The 22,038-nt window shown below is 45.1% G+C and overlaps 1 protein-coding gene across 9 annotated transcripts in view; it reads right to left on the bottom strand.

The window, feature by feature from the left end:
- Nucleotides 1–22,038, bottom strand: part of RGS6 (regulator of G protein signaling 6) — a 293,323-nt gene continuing 271,285 nt past the window's right edge. For 7 of the 9 annotated variants that reach the window (XM_062630844.1, XM_062630845.1, XM_062630843.1 and 4 more), the window contains 2 exons: nt 14,573–14,626; nt 1–968 (listed from right to left, as the gene is read on the bottom strand). In XM_062630844.1, the coding sequence (XP_062486828.1) occupies nt 918–968; nt 14,573–14,626 (105 nt within the window). In that variant the 3' untranslated portion in view covers nt 1–917. The remainder of the gene's footprint in view (nt 969–14,572; nt 14,627–22,038) is intronic. The other 2 variants (XR_009967060.1, XM_062630847.1) reach the window with 2 other exon arrangements.

Consider the following 22,038-nt stretch of genomic DNA (forward strand, 5'->3'; position numbering starts at 1 on the left):
TAAAGCTTGAACATCCATCTTTAAGTATGTAAAACATTAAATAAATAAAAAATCAAATACAGTATAAACCAACTCACTTTTAAATACTATGCATGTGTGTGTGTGTGCACATTACACATTGAAAACATGACTTTTTGAGCATCAGGCAGAGTCTGACCACATTTGTACTACGCGCACATGCAGAGCAATTCCACCGACGTCAGAGGATTTGCACCAGGATCAGTCTGACTCAATGGGGCAGATCCTCAGGTGATGAAAACCACTTGTGCTCTCTTGAGTTCAGCTGAGGACCTGGCCATCATCTCTGGGCATGCTACATGCTATTGGAAGGACAGTGAGTGATGAACTTAAATGTGCCTTTTTCTTTTCCATTGCTTTAAAGGAGGAGAGATATAAGAAAGAAAAACAAAGTTAAAGTCAATGAATCTGCAGGAGAAATTCATGTGAGATTTTGTGAGAAGGAAAAGCAGCTTCCAGCAGATATTTTATTGGATCCAGACGGCCACAAGAAAGGGAGCAAGTGAGATTGCGGCACCATCTATTGCAGCCATGTTTGTGCAACGGAGAGAAGAGATGAGGGAAAAGTACCTGTCTCTCTCAGCTCCTCTTTCTTTAAGTTGTGGTTGGGTCTGTTCCCTTAAATAACAAGACAGCAAGCCCCTGCCTTGTTGACCTTCTGCATACAGTGAAGTGTGCTCCTCCAAACCCTGGTCAGAAACAAAGTACCTGCACAGAGCTCAGTGTCCTTACAAAGCTGTGCAGACAGGAAAGTGTTGATATAAACTGTGACGAGAGGCGTGTGGCTCTGCTTGTGTTCGCTCAGGCTCTTTCCCCTGCAGGGACCCGCTCTCCCTGGTATGCCCCATCCCCAGCAGCGGTCCCAAGTGTCCTTCCCATGGGGTGGTAGGCTGAAGCCGTCAGGAGGACTGCATCAGGCCCGTGAGGCGCTTGCTCGCCAGAGACTTTCCCTGGAGGGAGGGACAGACAGACAGACAGACACAGAAGAGACCGGGAGGTGTGAGTGATGCTGTGGATAGTTTGACTGCGAGTAACAGGCAGGTGCCTTCCCCAGGGCTGCCCGTTCTGGCCCTGCCAACAGGGAGGCAGGTGATGGGGGATGAGAAGACCCCCAGCATTTTGGGTGCTTGTGATTTTGCCCCAGGCAGGTAGTTTAGCAAGGAGGGCTTGTGGCTAGTGATGTCCATGTGGCTAGTAATGTCCATATGGCTATAGCTGAAAGCTGTTTCCTGGGATGCTGTTTCCTGCCACACTGTCTCCAGTTACCTGGGAACTGGTAAAAGCAAAGTCCTGTCCTACGCTCACTGCTATTCATCGTGCCCAGTGCTGTCCTGCCAGTGCCAGGCCACAGCTCCCATGCAGAGCACTGCTCCAGGTCCAGAAGAGCTGCAAAGTCACACTGCTGTGAAAGCTGGGATGTCCCTTGCACAGTTTGTGAATCAGTATCACCTGCACAGCATTCATCAGAAATACATCTGTTGGAGAAAAAGCTCAGCCTGTGCCTGTCCTGTCACCACCCCACTTTGCCCTCTCCTTGTTTTCATGTGTCCTTGGTCACTGCTTGTCCACTCCTGCCTGGCCCCCCTGTCTTCCTCAAGCTTTCCTCCAAGCTACCACCTCAGGCTCATGGCCATGGCAGCCTTGCTTGCATACTGCTGGCATCCACACAGGCTTTCTCACTGACTGGCAGGAACAAGGACCTTCATGTCTGGATCCCTTCACTGGCTTAGGCCATGCAGCTCCTGCTTTTGGGAGCAAGGCAGGACCTACAGCTGGTTTTCTCCATTTGCAGACTATAGGAAGGGTATATCCCCACAGGGGATACTGATGGCTTTGCAATTACTGATGTAACAGTGAAAAATTGATTCAAGTACTGCACCAGTTGCTAGGTTCCTTTAGTGAGCTTTCCTCTTGAAAGAAGACTTGTTTTTCTTAAAAGAAAAAGAAGTCTTGGTTGAAATAAACATCCAGGGAATACCAGAGAGCTGTGGAATACCTAGGAGCTCTTAAACAAGCTCCTCTGTGTTACTATATTTAGCCAAGCTTTCTTTTGCAATAGAAAGTCTTAATAATTGCTGTTTGAAAGAAAAAGCCACAAAAAGAGCAACGAAAACAGATGATACAGTAGAAACGAGTACGTGCAAAACGCAAGAAAATTTGAAAGGTTAAATTTACCAGGTTATTTGAAATAAGCCTTATTTAATAAGTTAACATTCTAAGAAAAAAGAAACCCCGCACTCTCTGATTTCTAATCTCTTCCCATTTAGGGCTGTTCCAGCAGGATGTAACAGTTCCCTACAGAAGCCTCATTTCGTTACCCAGATGTGCATCTTTTGTCACATAATTTGCTCAGCTGAACAAAGACACATGACCTGATCTGGCCACTTTCTGTACATCAGAAGTTGGCTGCTGGAAAGACTGTCATCATTCAGACTGTCCTGCCCAGGACCAGAGAGCAACAGTTGCAGCTCCATGGCTGCTCCATGACTACAACAGAGCTCACACCAAGGGCACAGCTCATGAAGGACCAGCTGCCTCCCGGAGCTACGCAGACATGACAGCACTGCTGCCATTTAAGGCATACGTGCTTGCTTTCACTATAAATCTAATCCTTCACTATTATTATTTTTATATGCAGTTCTGGGAAGCTTGGCCCAGTGCTGCCCCAGAGGTAGCCAAGTCTGTGGGGCAGCATGGCAGTGCTTGGGGGGCTGCAACTGTGGCTGTCATTTTGCTGCTGTTGAGTAATACCAGAGAAAGAATGATAAGGAATTATCAATTCCTGAATCCCACTTATATGAAAAAAGAAGGGAAAGATGTGGATGTTATTTTTCTTTTTTTTTTTCAAGAATAACATGGCTGGTTTTAGAGAAAAAGATGTTCGTTTCCACCTATATTTGGATACATCCTTGGGAACAAAAAAACCAAGCAAGCCTTGGGTGTGTATAATGACTGTTCAGGCAGACTCTAACTAATCTGTGGCAGGCTGTTCCTCTTGTTATCTCCTCACCGGCAGGCGGCTTGGGGGTATGCCAGCTCCCTCATCAGGGTCCAACCGGGGTGAGGAGTAAACGCTGTTCCACAACCAGCCCCAGTTTCAGCGTGCACGTGTTCAAAGCAGAACAGGGTAATGCTGGTGCTGGGCTGGGCGCAGGGGAGGGGACAGCTGGAAGAAAGGCTGCCTTGGGGAAGGTGGCCAGAGATGATGGCTGTGGTTTGTGCAGAGCAAAACCTCGCTCACAGGTTTCCCAGTGGGAAGCTGCTTCCAGTCACGGGCAAAGGTGGAGGGCTCCATCTGCAGCTCCCCCATCCTGAGGGAAAGGTGTAAGCCCGGGAACACAGATCTGATGGCTGGCTCTGCAGCAAAGTTCCTGCCTGCAGGGTGGGATGAGTCCCAAGCACGGAGCCTGGCTGTCTGGGAGGATAACTGCACCAGGAAAACGTGAGGTGCAAAACAGCTTCGCGTGCACAGATGGGTGTGAGAAGCTCTGTTTCAAGACAGTGAGAAGCAGGCAGTGATGCTGTCTGCTTGGCTGTTGTGTCCACCTCTGTGATAAGACAGATGGCAAAAGGATCCCTGGAATCACATGCAGGGATTAAGGCTGTGAAATTTTTGGCTACAAGTGAGATCGCTGGACTGTAAATAAGTGTAAGATTCAGCTTTTCTACCAAATAGGCACACTGATGTAGGGGATTTTGTTTCCACCCAATGCAGAGACAAGCATCAGCCTCACAGTGTGGGTCTGAGCAATACGAATATCTGCAGGCTAGAGGTGAGAGGGATGCAAACACTCAGTTCGGGATTATCTCATTTTAAATATCCTCATTAAAGAGGATCATAGAATCACAGGATCAGGAAAAAAAAACCATTCCATTAGGAAAAACTGGTATCTGTTTCCTGTTACTAAAAAGAACAACAAGAGAACAAAACATTGTGGTACAGGTGGAAATGCTGCAAGGGTTCCATGATCCACTTGCCGAGGTAAATCAACATGACTCAGTTGCCTCCACAGAACTGCTGCTGATTCACATCAGTTGAGCAGCTGGTCAGTGGCATCTCTGTTTCAGGTTTAGCCCTCTAGGGCTTCTTGGGCACAAAGTCCAGCAGGAGACACAAGAGGTTTGTTCTAGCTGACTGATAAAAGCCAAAGCATAGCACACGTGGTAGCTCCTTTGTGATGGTGTGGCAGCTTACCCCCAAAAGCCAGCACCCTCCCCAGGACCCCAGCCTGTCTGTCCAAGCCCCCTGCTCCTGCTTGCCATGGCTAAATCAGTTCATAGTTGGGTACAATACATGCCAAACAAGTTCAGACCTGAGAAGCCATGTTTGGTCTCATCTGACACTTGGCTGGGATTCCCTTAGGGGGAATTCTGATGGAGTGAGGAAGTTTCAGATTATTACAGTGTGAAAGTTTGGCACTAAGAACACCTAGTTTCTTTACAAAGGTTCAACCAAAATACATGATTTTTTCCTCCCACACATCTTTGTTTAGCATGAAACTAGTGACTGCCTACACATTTCTACCCCTCCTTTCCCCACTGAAGGAAAATGTCAACAACTCCTGCCCTATTTCCAGGAGAAATTTCATCTAAGCTGTGTTGGCAGGGGATTTGGAAAGCATATGATTTCAAGCTCAGCACACAACAGTGCTTCTTTTACTCTGTCGTATGCATATGCTGAATAACTTAAGGCGAGATAAGAGTGGATGTAAGGAGTAAACTTTTTACATGGGGGCTAAAGCTTATAAAGAAACCCCCAGCCCCCCAGCTGCAAAATATTTGTCATTACTAATTAGGGTTACAACAATTAAAACCCCAGACTGTTGTCACTCAAGCAGCATAGCACAAGCAGTAGGGCATATGTTGTGGGGCATATGCTGTGTGTCTTGTTGGATGCAAGAAGGCTTTCTTTTCTCTCATTCCCTGCAAGGAGCTGAGCTGTAACACAGCTTTTAGGCAAGGATCACATGCAGCTTCACTATGTCTTGGTAAAGGTAATGTCCAGTTCTCTTTATGCAGCTGAATGAATGATTATTTTTTACCCCTGAGCACTGGCATGATAGGAGCCTCAGGTTTTAGAGGCAGTGTAAAATCTGAATTTTGAGTAACCTAAGGTAACTGTTAAAAAACCTTACGAAACTGCCCCCAGAATCTGATTTCTAAGTACATGGTGCATCCTACTGCTTGGCTGCATGTCAGGCAGAGGACCAGACCTCAGCACATGCGGACCATCACTGAGGCATAGGGAAGTGAAGTTTAACCTGTAGGTCACAGGAGATAGTCAACATCTTTGATGGCTGAGCCTTTGCTGAGCAGCTACTAAACTAAAGTGTAAAATGCAATTAGCAATTATTTTAATGAAGCAGAATTCAGCAATTTAACATAGGCAAGAAGCCAAGTACGAGGAATAAAAATATGTCTGGGATTTGACACAAAAAGGAGACAGCATTCCTTTCATACCTCCTGCATGAGCCAACGGAGTTTCCATCTTGCTCTTTGCTTTTATCTACCAAAACCAGCACTTTGCACAGTTGGGAGAGAAGGCAAAGGCTGTGAACTAGCTTTTAAAAATAATTTTAAATAGAAAGTTTAGTTTTATCCAGTGCCTGTGGTTTCACACAACGTTAACGTGCTCTGCCCAGCACAGAGTGCAGTTCGTGTATCTAGCATGCGGGCATTCACCACCACCAACATGCACAAGCCAGCACTCCCACACATGCCATCAACAACTTACCTGAAGACACAGACAGGATTTATTCCATAGGGAGCTTTGTGGATACAGTGACAGGGAAGAGGGAGTACGTGGGGAGCTTCTGGTATGGTAGCACAGGCTCCCCTTTTGCCATGTCAATTACAGACCAAAGCGCTTTTATGCTGACTGTTCACCTCCACCCTCTCCAACCACCATCTTAGGACTTTGCTGTAGCTGGTTCCACTTCTTGCTTTCTAGCTCTCTTTTGTGCTCAGGGCTACCCTTTTCCCAGCATGGTGCTCAAATTGCCCCATCCAGAAGCATCACCTTCCTGAAGGAGAAGCCATCTCATGGGGAGCTGCATCGCTGCAGCCCTCTGTTAAGACCCTCAGCAGAAGCCTGGAGCTGGTCTGCATCTCCACTGGAGATGAGCAAACACATCACCCATCAGCTTCAATCTAAGGTTTTCCACGTGGTGACAGCACTGCTCAGATTTCCTTCTAGATAACAGAATTTTGGCAGTGGGCAATGTCCTGCCACCAAATCCTACTTCTGAAGAAAGAGATTGCCATGGCACTAGCCTTACCAGCACTGTCTGGTTTTCACTGTTGTATTATGCTTCAGATCTTTGGGAAATTTAATTTTTGTGTCAGTTTAAAAATATCTTTTTTATTAGATTTTTTCATTTAAAGATACATTGCAAACATAAGATAAAGTAACAAATTAATGAAGTTAAATATGAAACAGTTAAAAACATAAACAATACAGAAAAATAACTTAGTTCAACACAAAATAAACACAGACACATAAACTATGAACATAACATAAATCAGCACACAAAAAACAGTGGGCAATACCACCAATTACGTGCTGACACTGACTGGAAATACGAGCAGCAAAGTGGCTGTAGTGGGTAAGCAGGGGAGCATGCAGGATGCTCACCCATTCTCACCAGCACAGTCCCACAAGCTACCCCAAACCCCTGCAGAATGGGCCCCACTCCTCTTGTAAGGCTTGACTGACAAGTTACCTGAGCTTCTTGCCATTACTACTTACAGAGGAGCTGAGCAACCATGGGCTGGGTTCCAGCTTATATCACTATGGGAACAGTTCAGAGCTGCAGTCCAATTAAAATTGGTATTGTCCATATCCATTTTATTTTGTAAGGATTTCCTGTGCTTCCTAAGTGAGCCATTGCACTTTGCTTTGAGAAATACCAGCACACCACTGCATTTGGCACAAACCAGGAGCTGACACAAGCACCATACTCGCCCACTCCTAGAAGAGCTTCAGAATGGTTGGAGCTTTCCTCTACCATTCCACCAGCAGCATGAGGAAGATCCTCTTCTGCTGTGGAGCAGTCTGTGTTCTTTGCATCTGACAATGCGTCTGAGCCAATTGTGGCATCATTGGAAGCAGCTTATGGACGGCTTGCACTTACCACACTGAAGGAAAGCACTTCAGCACAGCCCTGCCAGCTGGGCAGCCTGTGGCTGCAGGACCTGTCCCTCCCTCCAACAATAAAAATGGGAAGACGGAGGCACAGATGGATCACTACAGCCAGTATAAAATGGTTCAGTTTCAAGCCACCTCAGAAAAGGCCCTCATTACACGTTGCTGGTCTAGCTCTCAGCAGGATGTGATTCTGTTCTTCCCTCTGTGTACAGTGGATTCAGGTTGTTTAACTGGCTTCAGTGGGACTGGGAACCAGATGTGTAAATATCTTGCATAGTCAGAGGAAAACAGAAAGACCCCTGAAATATCAAACCTCTTTGGAGTGTCAGAATTATCTTGGCTGAAATCACAGCAGAGTCTAAGCCCACCCACCCTCCCAAACGTCTTGCTAAGGTCCTGGGTTGGTATCTGCAGCTAGCAGCTAGAACTCTCTGTAGCGAGTGGTTGCTGACTTTTATCTTCCAGAGTTTGTGTGTAAAGGACAGTATGTCCTGAACTCTGTATACTGCCTTTCATCCAGAAGGATCCCAAAGCATTTTGCAGACTGTACACACAGGGATCACTCACCCAATGCTGGAAGGCAGCTGCCATTCTGCACCAGCAGCACTACACAGCAGTGTTTTTAGGAAGGGAAGAACAACTTACCCATTAGAAATGATGAGTACTTATCTCTTAAAGGAGCCCCTGTATACAGAACAGACTAAACAGCATACATGTAACACATAGAACCCACTGCTTACCAAACCAAGTCAGCTAATATGACAATACCAGGAACAGATGTGACGTACTGGAGCATGCAGCAACCAGTCAATACAGGCCGTGCACCTGGTCCTCCCCAGCATTAGGTACTGACACTGTCTGGCTATTGCAGATAAGAGAATAGTCAGAGGTTTGCAAATGCTGACTAGATCCCCTCACATCCTGAATACATTCTGATGCTTTCCACCACCTATGTGATGCAAGTACCTTTTCCCAGTAAAAGCCAGTATTTGCTAACGACTGGAGTAGTGTAGCAAGCACATTTTGTTTTAAAGGATCTTTCCAAAGATAAAAATAACCCTTTTCCCAGATTTCTTTCCTTGGTGTCAAATCTAAGAAACATTGGCATTCCTACAGCCTTCCCTTCTAGCTGTCCTGATATCTACTTCACCAGCATCTCACTGTATCACCTTTTTATACTTTCCAGTTTTGCAAACCCATAACAGTTTAAACCTTTGTCTTTAAGATGTTGGAGGTAGTGAATACTTGCCATGCCCTCAAATGCTGTTATCTATTTATGCAAGCTGGTAGAGCTGGGAAAGTGAAAAGTGGGAAAGCTGCTAAATGTATGACAGTTTTATGAGATTATCAAGGAACCAGATAAAAAGAGAGTCCTGGTGATATCAGGTAGCAATTCTTTCTTCAGCCTTATGCTTTCTTCACTGTGTTCATGGCTAGTATTTGTAACACATCACAGTGACACACAGCTGTGCAAAATATCACACACTTCACCTGAGAAAGATAAGATCCCATCAACACATTTCATGTGTGACACCATACTCATGAATTAAGAACAGGACCAGGACAGTCAAGTGTGACTTGGTCTCTGACTCAATAGCTGACAAACTGAGAGGACGTAAAAACCAGCATAAGGCAGTAGCTGTGCCCAAAGGATGTAACTGAGGATCAAGAAATGGGAAAATGACGGCAGGGAAGAACAAGGGTAACAAACACAGAGCTTGAAGACAAGACTGCTAAGAGCATCTAGGAAGGGACATCCAGGCAGGCAGGCAGGGCAGACACCAAGACTTTCATACCATATAATGCAAATGAACAGATACACGTGGGACTGAAACTAAATGTAGGACTTCAGATTTGTCTAGGTAGTGAATCGAGGTGCACTTACAGTCCTGAGCCAAGGGTAGTTCAATACAAAATAAGAAAAGATACCAGAAAACTAAAGCAGAGGAAACGCTATATGAAAATGCCAGTTTGCAGCACTGCAAGGAAAGAGGGTGTTTCAGGTTCCAGACAGAAAGCGTCCTGGCCACTAAGCATTATAACTATATCAAATACAAGATCTCCAGTTGTATTCTTGTTCCTGGAAAAATCATCCTTGCATGAGAAACCTACAGTGCTTCTGGAAAGGAATACAAACCCACCCTGCTGTTGCTAATGCAAGGACTACAGCAGCTCCTGCTTACCATCTTCTGCCTACTGCAGCGCTGTCTCCTGTGGTTAATGAAGCTGAGCCAGACTGCCGATTCAGTTATTCACCTATGCCTGGGAACTGAGACAAACTTGAGTCTTCATTGACTTGCTGTCCCATACAAAATGTTCCATAATGTCCAGGATTCTTTAAAGTAAGCTCATTAGAAAACTTTCATTATGATATTCTTAATCTACAGTCTACTTCCTAAGCAGCTCAGACACAGACCATCTCTACTTTATTCTCTTTCGGCACTAAATTGAATTTACTACTTGGAAAAGCTCCCTGCTTTTTCATACCTGACTGCTTGCTACATTTCACACCTCTATATCTGATGTATTCTACTATGCTGACTTTAAAATAAATCTGAGTCTTTTAGTCTCATGACATACTTACATTTCCTCTAAGACTTAACAGGAGGGCTCCTTTTCCTGTTAAGTATTATACTCTTTACCAACTGTAACGATGAAAGCTAAAGAGAAGCCTGTAGCTCACCACGTGCAAGTGTAGGATGTAGGCAGCCATGACAGGCCTGTGCACTTCACACCTCTGTATACACTGTGCTGTACTGTTATAGCTTGAGGAAGAAGGCAGGGAAAACACAGGGAAAAGGACTTCCCACAGACTCCAAGAACCAGTCCAAAGTCTGGCATTTGCATATTTGCCCACCCTGTCCTGTGCAGCACTCTCTGGCTGGGATGTTGCTTTTGCCTGGAGCTGCCAGGTGCTGCCTTTGCTTGGGCTGAGTTTCACAAGAGGCTCTGGCTAGCAAATACCTCTCATTTCTCCCAGGTAGTGCAAGTATTCTCTTTGTCCTCAGAAAGAGAGGCACAAAAAGTTCTTTACCTTCTTCAGGTAGTCCCTGGACTTTTTACATGGGCAAGTAGTGATAGAACAAGGGGGAATGGCTTTAAACTGAAAGAGGATAGATTTAGATTAGATATAAGGAATAAATTCTTTACTATGAGGGTGATGAGGCCCTGGCACAGGTTGCCCAGAGAAGCTGTGCCTGACCCCATCCCTGGCAGTGTTCAATGACAAGTTGGATGGGGCTTTGAGTAACCTGGTCTAGTGGAAGGTAACCCTGCCCACTGCAGGGGAGTGGAACTAGATGAGCTTTAAGGACCCTTCCGACCCAAATCATTCTATGGTAACATTATAAAAAACACTAGGCCAAGTTAGTTGGTTCAGACAGAAGTTGTGAAAATTCTGAACAAAAACTGTATCACTGCTCTGGCCACCCTCCTGTCCTTGAAAGCCTGAAGACTGAGAGCTCTAATCCTCTCAAAAGCTGTACATGTGAGCACACCTCTTGTTCTTAGAAGTGTCAACTGGGAATAAAACACAGAGATCTTCTCATCTTTGAGTCACCACCCTGATACTGAGTCAGGAATTTTAACGCCAGTTTTCTCACATGGGAAATTCCTTCCTTGGAATATAGCAATTTTAGAAAAGTTTGGATTCAGCTTTGAGTATGATGGTCCAGACTTATCTAATTCACCTACCAAGGCTGGTATCTGTAGGTAAATCCCTGTTATTACTGAAGTGACCATTGCTGCTTTTAGAGATAATACTCAAGATGCTGCAAGACGTAACAACGGAACTCCCTCCTGTTTCCCCCTTTATTAAATATATATATGTTCACCAGCACAAGTTAAGCAGAGACTTGGTGGCTTCCTTTGTGAGGCCAAACCAGCAGTGGCTTCTCTAAGTGCACTTATTAAAATATATTTTCCTTCTACTCCCGTCCCTGAAGGATCATCTCAGTTTATGAGAACTAAGCTTCTGCCTATCTGATTATTAAATCATTTCTAAAGCAGATGGGGAACTACAGCGGTTTAAACAGCTAGGCTGAGACTGCATGGCTAAAAATAGTATAGCAGGCTCCTTTTAATTAGTAAGATGATCAAATATGACAGAAGAGAGAGATGTAGATATATGGATTTGTGTGTATGTGTGTCTTTAAAATTAAGTTATTACCTCAATACCAGGTATTATTTATAACATATATGATACATGATGTCTGATTTTTATGATGCCATTTATCTTCACTTGGGAGAGACGACAGGCTAACTCTGCTTTCATAATGTCAATCTTTGCTGTATCCAAAAGGAAAATTGTAATAAGATAAACCTGCCACTATGTGCAGTGCCATCATTTTTTAAATGAGGTGGATTAGTAAGTGCTCCAATGGAATAGACTGTCAGATCTGCCGCTCACTGAGATTGACCCTTCCACAGGGCCCCCATGGAGATCATGGAAGAACCAGTCTAGATTTGTACCTGTGATTTCATATCATGGGAACCCAGCTTAGGGCCAAAGGGGTGATATCTATCCTACCACTGTGCTACCCATGTATTTTTGAGGACTCTTCAAAGCCTTAACAGGGGAGAAAAGAAATGCGTTGCCCCTCTGCTCCAGCAGCGGTCCTTTGGTGTCCACCAGATGACTGATGACCATGATGTTTGGTCCTGGCACTACACAGCTACTGTCCAGGCTGTTGTGGCAGGCTTCCAGGAAACACATACTGATGCCACGCTTCATGCAGGTAAGCAGAGGAGGTTGAGGATGTCTGGCATGTTGGGCACTAGGTCAGACAGATGTCCCTTGCTCCAAAGGGAAACCAGACAGAGGGGCACTGCAAACTATACCCTTTACTACAGGAGGACCCAACCAGCAGTGGGCACAACCCCCTTCTTGGCCATTGCATAGAGGTATCAGCTTGTACTTTGAAAGGACCTGGAAGTAAAAGATGAATCATCACCAAAAATCTTGCCAAAGATTTTCCAGCCAAACCTTAAGCATATGCTTAACTTCAGTGCGCTGCAGGGTCAGTTAGAATATGTGATCCTGTAACGAGGAATCACTAAAGCATAGTGGAGCTCTGGGAATGAAGGCTGCTGCATTGCTCTATTCCTACACAGCTAGGGAACTGCAGTGCACTTTGGAGAACTAGAGCATGCAGAATTAACTTTGTCTTAATTTAGTCCTCTGAGTATGCCAGAAAGTTATAACTTCGGTAATGCTGTTCTCTGAGGACATTATGACGTGCCAACAGTGACTATTTTCTCATCTGACGGTAGTGACAAACTGCCATAATGCAAAGTATGAAAAATTCAGACCTTTCCTAGTTCTGTTAGCTACCATGCCGTTGGAAGATGACATTTTATATCTGTATTAAGAAAAATGAAAGAAAATGTTTACAGTATACTTGCTAGTAAAACATCAATGAACTAAAGCCGACCAATCTACAATGATTTTCTTTACAGGTACTTAGATTATAATTCTACCATCCCAAACAGAGCTTGTCAAGTTACCCTTCAAATCAAATGCAAGAGAAAAATATGTCCTTGGCTGTGTTACTATAAACCCAGCCAGTCTAGTAAAGTGAGAGTTACTCTTCCATGTATTTGGCAAATCTGGGAGCAGAATTTACCACTCGGTGTAAATATTTCTGCATAGTTTGTTTTGAAAAAAATCTTGCCTATTCCTCTTTCTGGCAGACTCTTAGAAAGTAGTAAATATGCAGATGGGCATAGTGATATATTTTGTATCAACATATTTTAAATGTGTGCATATGCATTAGCTATATAAATACATTCCCCAGGAAGTCTGCCAGTGGATATACTACAAAGCTCTGCGTGTTACATTTGGGTTTGCTTGTGCAGTGGCATGACAGCATCAGAAAGAACCCCTATGGGCTTATTTGCTCTACAACAGCTCACACTTACCTGAGCAGTTTCCCCTTTTCTATCTGTATGTACAAATATTTTATATTTATATGCCATGTGTATGTATCTAGTGTATATATAAATATATATACATGCACACACAAATGCAAATATATGTACTGTATATATACATAGAATCACAGAATCATAGAATGGTTTGGGTTGGAAAGGACCTTAAGATCATGCAGTTCCAACTCCCCTGCCATGGGCAGGGTCACTTCCCACTAGACCAGGTTGCTCAAGGCCCTGTCCAGTCTAGCATGCCTTCATTATAAAGCTGTTGTAAAGCCATAACAAGGTTTATGAATTTTATATGAAATATTGTTCTGTACAGTAGCTTCTATGGGAATCAACCACTTGATGACTGTCTGCTTTCCCAGTATCACCTTGCAACTAATGATGGGTGATACATGAAGACCATAGCATTATGCCAAAACCATATGACATACCGAGTCAAAGTGTACTATTTGATATTAAGCAACACAAGAGTAATTCCTCACTGAGCCATTGCTGCATCTTCAGCTCCAGATCTGTGATTGCTCTGTGCTGCCCCATGCACATTGTCTGTCCCACCCTGTGCTGTCCAGTATCCTTGCTCCTCCACCCCACTTGCAGCATCTGTTTCTGGTCCTGCTCCCTCTCCCTGCTCTCCCCTTTCTCTGGAAAATCTGCTGCACATGCAGATCTCTGAAAGCAAGTGGAACAAGTGGGTATTACCCAAGCTCTGGGGTCCTGCCTGGGGGCTGGAGAGAAGCAGCCCTGGCAGATGCCCAATGCTGCCCTGTGCTGCAGCATCCCCTCCCAGCTGGACCAGCTTCCTCCACCTGGAAGGACTGTCTGGAGTTTGGACACTGGTAAAGGACAAGAGAGGAAAGGACATCTGTTGACTGCCCTTGAGATCCCACTGTCCACTTACATAAAGGTTTAACAGTGTCATGTTTCTTACTGTTACTGTACTCAATTTCTGGTATCAGCATCATGAACTAGTCAAAGGGTATTGCTCATCACTATTTACATAAGCATTGACAGAGGGGGGCAATGGAGGAAGCAGCTGCAGTGCTGTGGGTGGATATGGATGTGTATATGCATATGGTATCATTAACCATGCACTATACAACCATATGGATACTGCTGCAATGGCGCTATGAGAACCATGCTCTTCTACTTCATTGCGCAAGGAAAAGCCACAACAATTACTGTAGTGGGAGCACAGCAAGAAGGCAACCTTGCATTTAATTCTAGACAAAAGTCAATCTGCTTTTGCAGTGATGATAAGCTAGAATGAACATTATGGAATTCTGCTTCCTGCCCACCCACCTCCCCCCTTCTTTACAGCTACAATTTAGATGAGCTACAGTATTAAAAAAGAAGCTGCAAAAATGCTAGTTGCAAAAATAAAGGATGAAATAAAAAGTCAAGCATCCACATTCCCCCCAACTGAAAATGAAGCTCTGAGGAGAGGGAGGAGGGAAAAGAAGAGGAACTTACCACACTGCGAGTGAACTTTTCTAGAGAAGTTCTACGACCTTGCTCATTCTCTGGCTTAACAGGGAAAAAAGTGCAGAGAAAAAAAATACAGAAGAAAACCCTTCAGCTTAAATGCAGTTTTTCAAAACAGCGGCAAAATATAAAGAAGCAGCTAGGGGAAAATGTTGTAAAGAAATGTAAAAAGCAGAAATCAATGTTTGCAAGAGCAAACATAAGAAACCAAAACCCCTTAAAGAATGAGAGACATCGCTACTTCTACTCTAGGAGAATGTCACCTTTTCTCCTGTGAGTTTTTTGATCAGTTCAAACAGGTCTGTGCATTGCTGTGTCTCACAGCTATTGGTATTGATTTCTTGTTCATTGAATTTTCCTTCTGTGGCTGTTTGAGCTGGAACCTCTGATTCTGGTTAACATCTGCCAAACAACTGATTGGAGGCTCCCATCCACTTGGTTTAGAGAGATAGAAAAAAAACCACAGCAACTTTTACAGTATTAAAGAGCAACGTATGAGTGAATACAGTGCTGGAGGAAAACCACCACTGAACTCATTGCCAGGGAATCTACACTTCTCCATTTATCCAGAAGGCAGAAGCACATTTCCAGTAATTTTGGCTATATCAAAGCATAGGTATGCCTGTGAAAGGTCACAGAAAGATACAGGCAGATCTGGGGCACTGGTATTTTTGTATCTGGAGTACAGGACTATTCATATGCAAGAAAACATTCAATTTCACTGTGAGAAGACAAGCGTGTGCATCATGGCTTTATTAACATATCCCTGAGAAGGTTGCTCACCGCAGCGCTTCATTCACTTGGCACAAGGGAGATGTAATTGTCACTAACAGGGAAGAACTAAATAGTTTATTGGCATGTTTGCTGGAATATCTAAGAGAAAAAAAATGTTATAGAGAAGAATCTCAGTAACATGAAGGAAAGCTCATTGCAGTCACAAAGCTGTGGTCACTGCTGATTTCCAGAAGAGAAACTTACTTTAACGTGGTGAGCCAGTGAAATGGAGGTGATAAGATGAAAGTAAAACTGCAGCAAGGGGGATAAGGAGCTACATATACAGGAAAGCCAAAGCAATGGTGGTGCTTGACACTGCACTGGAAATAAGCATTGCACTGGAGGTGCTCATCAGAGGCACCTACCTGCCCTATCATATGCCACAGATGTAGCTGCAGTAACAACCCCAGGACAAACTACCAGTGCAAAAATCAGAAAGAGAAGATGTAAGGAAAAGAAAAATTGGATGAGTACTTGTGTATGTGAGTCTAGGCAAAGCCTTTTGATACTTCTGCATGTTCAACACAGCTGCCACAGCTCTCTGATGTCTACAAGGTTAGTCTGAAGCATACCAGGTAGAGATGGGGCTAATTCTCCTCACTGCATCACCAGAGAGGAGAATAGAACGTAAGACTCTTCTAAGACAAGCAAATATTTTTGTCCAAAGCAATATTCTTTGTCCAAAAGAAAGAGTCAAGCAACCTCCCCACTTATAACCATTTGAGGATGACACACCACCAGCTCTGATGTCCCAAAAGCCGAACCAAAAGCGAAAACTGCATTTTAGCCACTGACAGTGGAGCCAGGGTCCTGGAGCATGTACCAAGCAACAAAGCAGGCTTCCTGTCTCACAGAAAAGCAGTAACGTACCCAGTCCAACGCTCCCCAAAAAGTGTACTTATCATGCACTAAGCCAGGGGTTAGTTGCCTCTCCCTGCATGTGGGAGGAGAGAAAAGGGAAAAGAAATGTCAGCCTCGCTCTTCTGCTGAGCATGGCAACAGTGCAAGTGCTCAGAGCATCACAGATCCCCTCTCTGAAGAAGCCTCAGAGGTGTCTCTGCACCCTGGGCTGGCAGAGGTGACAGAGAATTGCTGAAATCCTACTGCCTTGGCTGAACACGTCAGGACGAGCAGGACTGAGGACAGTAGTGCACAGCCATGAGCTGGCCTCTGTGCTGGACTGCTGCAGAAGTGGGAAGACCTACCAGCAGCCAAATTAAAGGCACAATTTCACCCAGGAGAAGAAGCACCTAAAGAAAAGACAAAAAGTTCTGCAAGACTTCTGTGGGGAGCAAGGCGCTTGGAGTCTATGGCATCCCATTGCTGTAGGCTGAAAATCAACATCTGGCCTGACTGCATTTTAAGTAGAGATTTGCCATGCAAAAAAAGTGAGCTGCTGAAAACAGACTACATTGAGCGCCTGCACTTGCTGTCAAAATTTAGTGTCTCTGGTTTTGCTACCTGCAAGGTGATGCAGCTTCCCACCCAGCAGGAAGGCAGGACGGTGGTCTCCAAAGACGATGAGCACTTTGCTGGGGTTTGTGAGAGCTCCTCTAGCACGGGGGGACACCCACAAGGCTGCTTCCCTACGACAGCTGAAGACGTGTGGGGAAGCAGGCACAGAGAGCACTGATAGCATCCCACCAGAGCGCCTTGCAAGCACAGACTGCAGCAATCCTGCACATTTGGCATAGGCATGGCAGGCTAGGACCAGCTGGATGCGTGGAAAGCTCATCCCCATAGCATCTAGCTCTGAGTCAAAGCGTGACATTTTCTAGTAAAATAAGAAGCAGCTGAGGCAGGCTGGCTGCAGAGTGATGAGCTGGTTTGAGCAGTTTAAATGGCAGCGGGTGTGGGTGCTGGCTGCACAGTTCCCCGGCTCTTCCTGCCTGTTTGCCTGTAGACCGCGTGGCTGGCAGCCTGCTGCGGAGGTAACCGTCTTCCCGCATCCCTCCAGTGCGGCTGGAGGTGTGGAGTGTGGCCGCATGCACAGCAGAGGAAGGAAATGTAAAAATAAAGTGAAAACAAGAAAAGAGACTGAATCAGACCCTTCTCAGTCCTGTGAACATATCCGGGGTCCTGTCTGACAAGGCTGAGGACCCCAGGGCTGTGCCTGCTGCAGCACCACAGCTGTGTTTGCACAAACACACTGCGACTGCGAAGGGAAAGGCAGAGAAATGTGTGTGTGCCAGGTCAAGCAGTCCTCCTAGGTGCTTCTGGATGTGTGCATTTGGATAAAGATGGAAACAACCACCCCTGCTGCAGATTAAAACCTCTCAGATCAGGTAGGTGCAGAAAAATAGATTTCACCCCTTAGGAGCTGTTCTGTAATTATTGACTGTCTCCTCCAAATTTTCCTGTTTTCCATGATTAATTATTTACCCAGCCATCCCAATTTCAAGTTCCTTTGTGTAGATTCTGCTGGCACAGAGCAGTGTAAGTAGAAAAAAACTTATGACAACCAGCTGGCATTGATTATTAAAAGTAATTATAAGAAAATTGCTCAGCATCTTTATAACACTCAAGCCAAGTCCTGCCACTGAATCAAACTGGTCATGTGTGCCCTGACGGGACTGAGATGGGAACAGAATCTGTAGTAGGAACCTTCCTGACAGTATAAAGCAGTCAGGACAAAGGATTTGGATAAAAGCAATGCTTCAAAAGGTTTATGCTGAAAATGGAGCCTGTTCCTCATGGCATGAAGCTCCTAGACATTGTCTTGCTGACACTTTTTGCCAGGGATATGAAAAGGGGCTGGAAAATACATCCAGAAACTTGTTCTTCTGCACTGCAGATCTGCAAAAATCTCTTTCTCCTTCCCTGTACACATGTACACCAGTGCAAAGTGAGAAAGCAAAGGGCACGTACAGTGCTACCAAATGGCTGGAACAGTATTTTGCATGTTTTGTGCCCTTTTGTGCAGGACCACGGAAAACTCACCCTTCTCTGAACCAGCTGGAGAGGAAAACAATGCTCTAAACCAAGCAAAACCAACCTTCTCTTCCACCAGTGTGAGGGGGCTCACTCCCATGGCTTTGCAGCCCATCTGCACTGCAGCCACAACAGCCTTTTCAGGATGCTCCCCTGCCTGTGGGCAGGGCTGGATCATGGGAAGCCATCCTGTGCCAGGCTGACATGAATGCTGGTGCTGTGACAGCTCAGCTGCTGCTTCAGCTAATGCAGAGATGCCCACCCATCTCATTTTTTCACCTTTACAGGGAATAATGAGAAGTGCCTTGAGGTCTTCTCTGTTCCCTTCTCTCCTTCTCCTCAAAAATAACTAACAGAGTGTGTGTCTGGCTGCTCCTTCACCATTAACAAAGCTCCTGTGCAGCCCCTTTCATGGTGCATTCACTCATCTATGCTGCTCTTTCCCCAGGGAATAAACCCTGGCTCTTCAGTCACATCACCCAACTTGAACACGTCCTTGCCTTGAGTAAGGAGGTTTGTCATGGCACTTATTCTGAGGTTTGCTGCTGTCTAAGGATAGCCAGCCACTATTTTGGCTACCATGGAGGAGGGCTAGGTGGCAGCGCAGTGGTGATTACCTGCTGTAGTCTGCAGCAACGTGCATTATCTACATGCAGGTCAACACTTGACTGCCCAGCACAAGTGGGGCGTGTTGCACACATACACAGATGAACCACAATGAGTTGGTTGGGATCTCAGCACCATCTGGATAGTTTTTCACCACTGAGCTGACCGCTTTCAGCAGCCTCATGATTTCTACCTGCTGCAGGGGGAAGACTGGGCATGGAGGCACAGAGCTTGAATCAGGCTGGGTGTACAGCCATTCCTCTTGAAGACAGGGCTCTTCCTTCATCCCTCCTCTTCTCCAGCCTGGCAGGGGAGGAGGACCTCTGTGTGAGGCAGGGAGCTACACCCAGCTTTCCCCCTCTGAAGCTCACTGCTTCCAATCACACCCTTGCTGGAGGCCAACCTCATGTTCCCCGCTGAGCACCATGAATCTGCAGGATTGAGGCCAATAATGCTGTGGTTATTTGTAATAATGACACTGGGAAGAAAGGCAAAAATAGTTTAAAATGGATTAAGAAATCATGTATGCTGGTCTGTACGCAGGCTACGTTCACTGTCTTGCATCAGTTAGTGGTGTGAACAATATGTTCCTTTTATCCTCCCTGGTCCCCCCCTCATAATTCCATCATTGTATCTCAGTCCTGACCCATAACTTCTCCTCCCTTCCTGCCTTCCATTACTGCTCTCCCAGAGCAGGGAGGGAAAGCTCCCACATCTGTGGTTACTGTACAGTGTGGAAAAAAAGTAACTCTTCAAACCTACAGTATCTCACAAATCTCAAAAATGTCAAGCATGTTTTGAGGCACTAATCAAGCCTTGCCACCTCTCCACTGTGCAGGTTGCTAATATCATTCCCATTCAACAGAGAAGAGGATATGAGGTATGCAAAGTTGAACTTTCTTTTCCCCAAGGTCACACAAGAAAGTAAGTGGGGAAATCAGGGGAAGTACATGGATTTTGTGGCTCCAGTCACACAGTCAACTTTTCCCTTTATCCTGCCCTCTCACCTTGCCACAACCCACTGCTGGAGGGCAAAAGATCCCAACTGACATAAACTTTTCCACAAAATATTCATGTATAAATCTCAAGCCATAGTGAGGTTCATTTGCTTTGTGCAAGCAGCTCCTTTAGCCCAAGTTTACCATGCTGTGCTTCTGACAGAACTTACTTTCAGTAATAAAAGTAAGGCTAAGCCATATCACTGTGCTATCCAGGCAATGTTAAGATAATATCTTTGGGACAAGACACATTCATGCCCCAGAGAGATATACCCATCAAGTCTTAAGCAACTGCAGTGAATTTCTCCCCACATCAGTGAATCCAGGACTTTTTATGCAGGCTCTAAACCAAATCCTTCATCCACGCAGGCTTCTCTCTTCCTTCCCTCCCATTGCAGCTATTTAGAGGAATTTTAAAGGGATGCCTCTCAAAGCTGCAACAAAAGTCTTACCATGCAGCTAGGAGTACAGAAACTTCATGTTCTTTCTGTCAACATCTCTTGTACATAAACTGTTTCCAAAATGTTCACTTGCACAACACAATGCAATGTGATTGCAAAGAGCGTCACAGATTCTGGGTAGTATCAACTCCCTATCCGCATTGTGTGAAGCCTGGTGAACAATGCATCTGCACAGATCTACTCCTGCCTTTTTTTGTGCCTTGCTATGTTTACTCATGCACCCACAGCTCCTTCGAAAAGAAACTTGATTCTTACTTTCATGGCTGTGTTAACATGACACCAAAACCTGCTCCTCTGGCAGTTTGCAGGGGGATGAGGATATCATACTGTCACATGCAGGGCTTGATCTGACAGTAAACAAGGATTGCAAACCCTCCCCCCCCTAAACCACCCTCCAGTTTGAATGGGCTCAGCTGGGAGAAGAAAACTCTCTTGATTTTAGGCACATGAACCTTCATGGGCTCAATGGAGTTTTGGGGAAAGGGGAACAATTAACTGATAGAGACAGGAAAATGGCAAAGGTTTTTATGCTTTTTACCATCAAAGGGCTTTGCCTTGCACCTCCTTCTTTCCCCACAGCCTCTGAACTCTAAGCCAGATCTAACGTTTCCAAATGTAAGCAGCACTGGTTTATGCTGTCTCAAACCAGAGATTTTGAAACAGATGATCAATGGCTGCCCTCATTACATTCCCTTAATCCACCTGCCAGTAGTCCCATGCACAGCAAAGAGGGGGGTTTGTCTCCTTTTGTTACCATATGCATGCTTTTAGGGCACACAATGACAATCAGGACAAAAATACCACTGGGATTTCATTGTATTGTGCCGATGCAATGTAATTTGGCAGCACACAGAGAATGCAACAGAAAAACAGCAGGGAAGATGTTGATGGGAAACCACACACTCAGGCTGCAGGAGTCGGCAGTCAGTTTGTGTACAGTCATGGAAGCCAAACGTAAGTGGGACACGTACACATGTACATGCATGCACATGCACACAGAAGGACACATAAACTAACGGGAATAAGTCAGGAGGTGCAGAAAGCATTTGAACACAGCCACAATTGCAGAGATCAAGTAGCTTATCTCCCAGCTCCTTCAGAAAGAAGGGACACTTTGACAGGAGCTGACGTAACTATCTAACCACTCCCTTCCTACCTTGACCTGGGGGTTCCTGGCAGAAACATGGTGTTGGCAGAGCACATGAAGAAACCAAACAGGCTAAGAAGAGCTCAAACTCAGTTCTTCTGTAAGACAGTGTGGCTGGATTTCTCTATTACTGCATGGGAGTTCTCATCTCCAAGGAAAAGGAAATATCTCTGGGGAGCCAAAAGCAAAGGAAAGGGAGAAAAGGAGCATGGGAATCACTTCAGGGGTCTATAGTTAAGGCATCCAAAGGGAAGATCACATGGTGAGGCTAAGGACGTGAGAACCAGAATGGGTGAAATTTGGACCAGTAATGAATAATTGCTGGGTTCTGCTTCTCATACCAGACACCATCTTTGTCATGAGGAAAAGGCAATACAATTTGAATTGCCTGCACTGAGTTTGGGCAACAGCTGTGCAAGAGAAACATTTTCCATACTTATACCTTGGGTCACCATGTTTTCCCCAAAACTCACATTGAGGTTGTGCATACAGATGCTGTACCCTGTGCCCCCAGTGAAGAAAACAAAAAGTGCTCAT

Source organism: Pezoporus occidentalis, unplaced genomic scaffold (genome assembly GCF_034315485.1).
Source record: "Pezoporus occidentalis ecotype Australia unplaced genomic scaffold, CSIRO_AGI_Poc_V1 ctg36, whole genome shotgun sequence".
In the NCBI taxonomy this organism is placed as follows: Eukaryota; Metazoa; Chordata; class Aves; order Psittaciformes; family Psittacidae; genus Pezoporus; species Pezoporus occidentalis.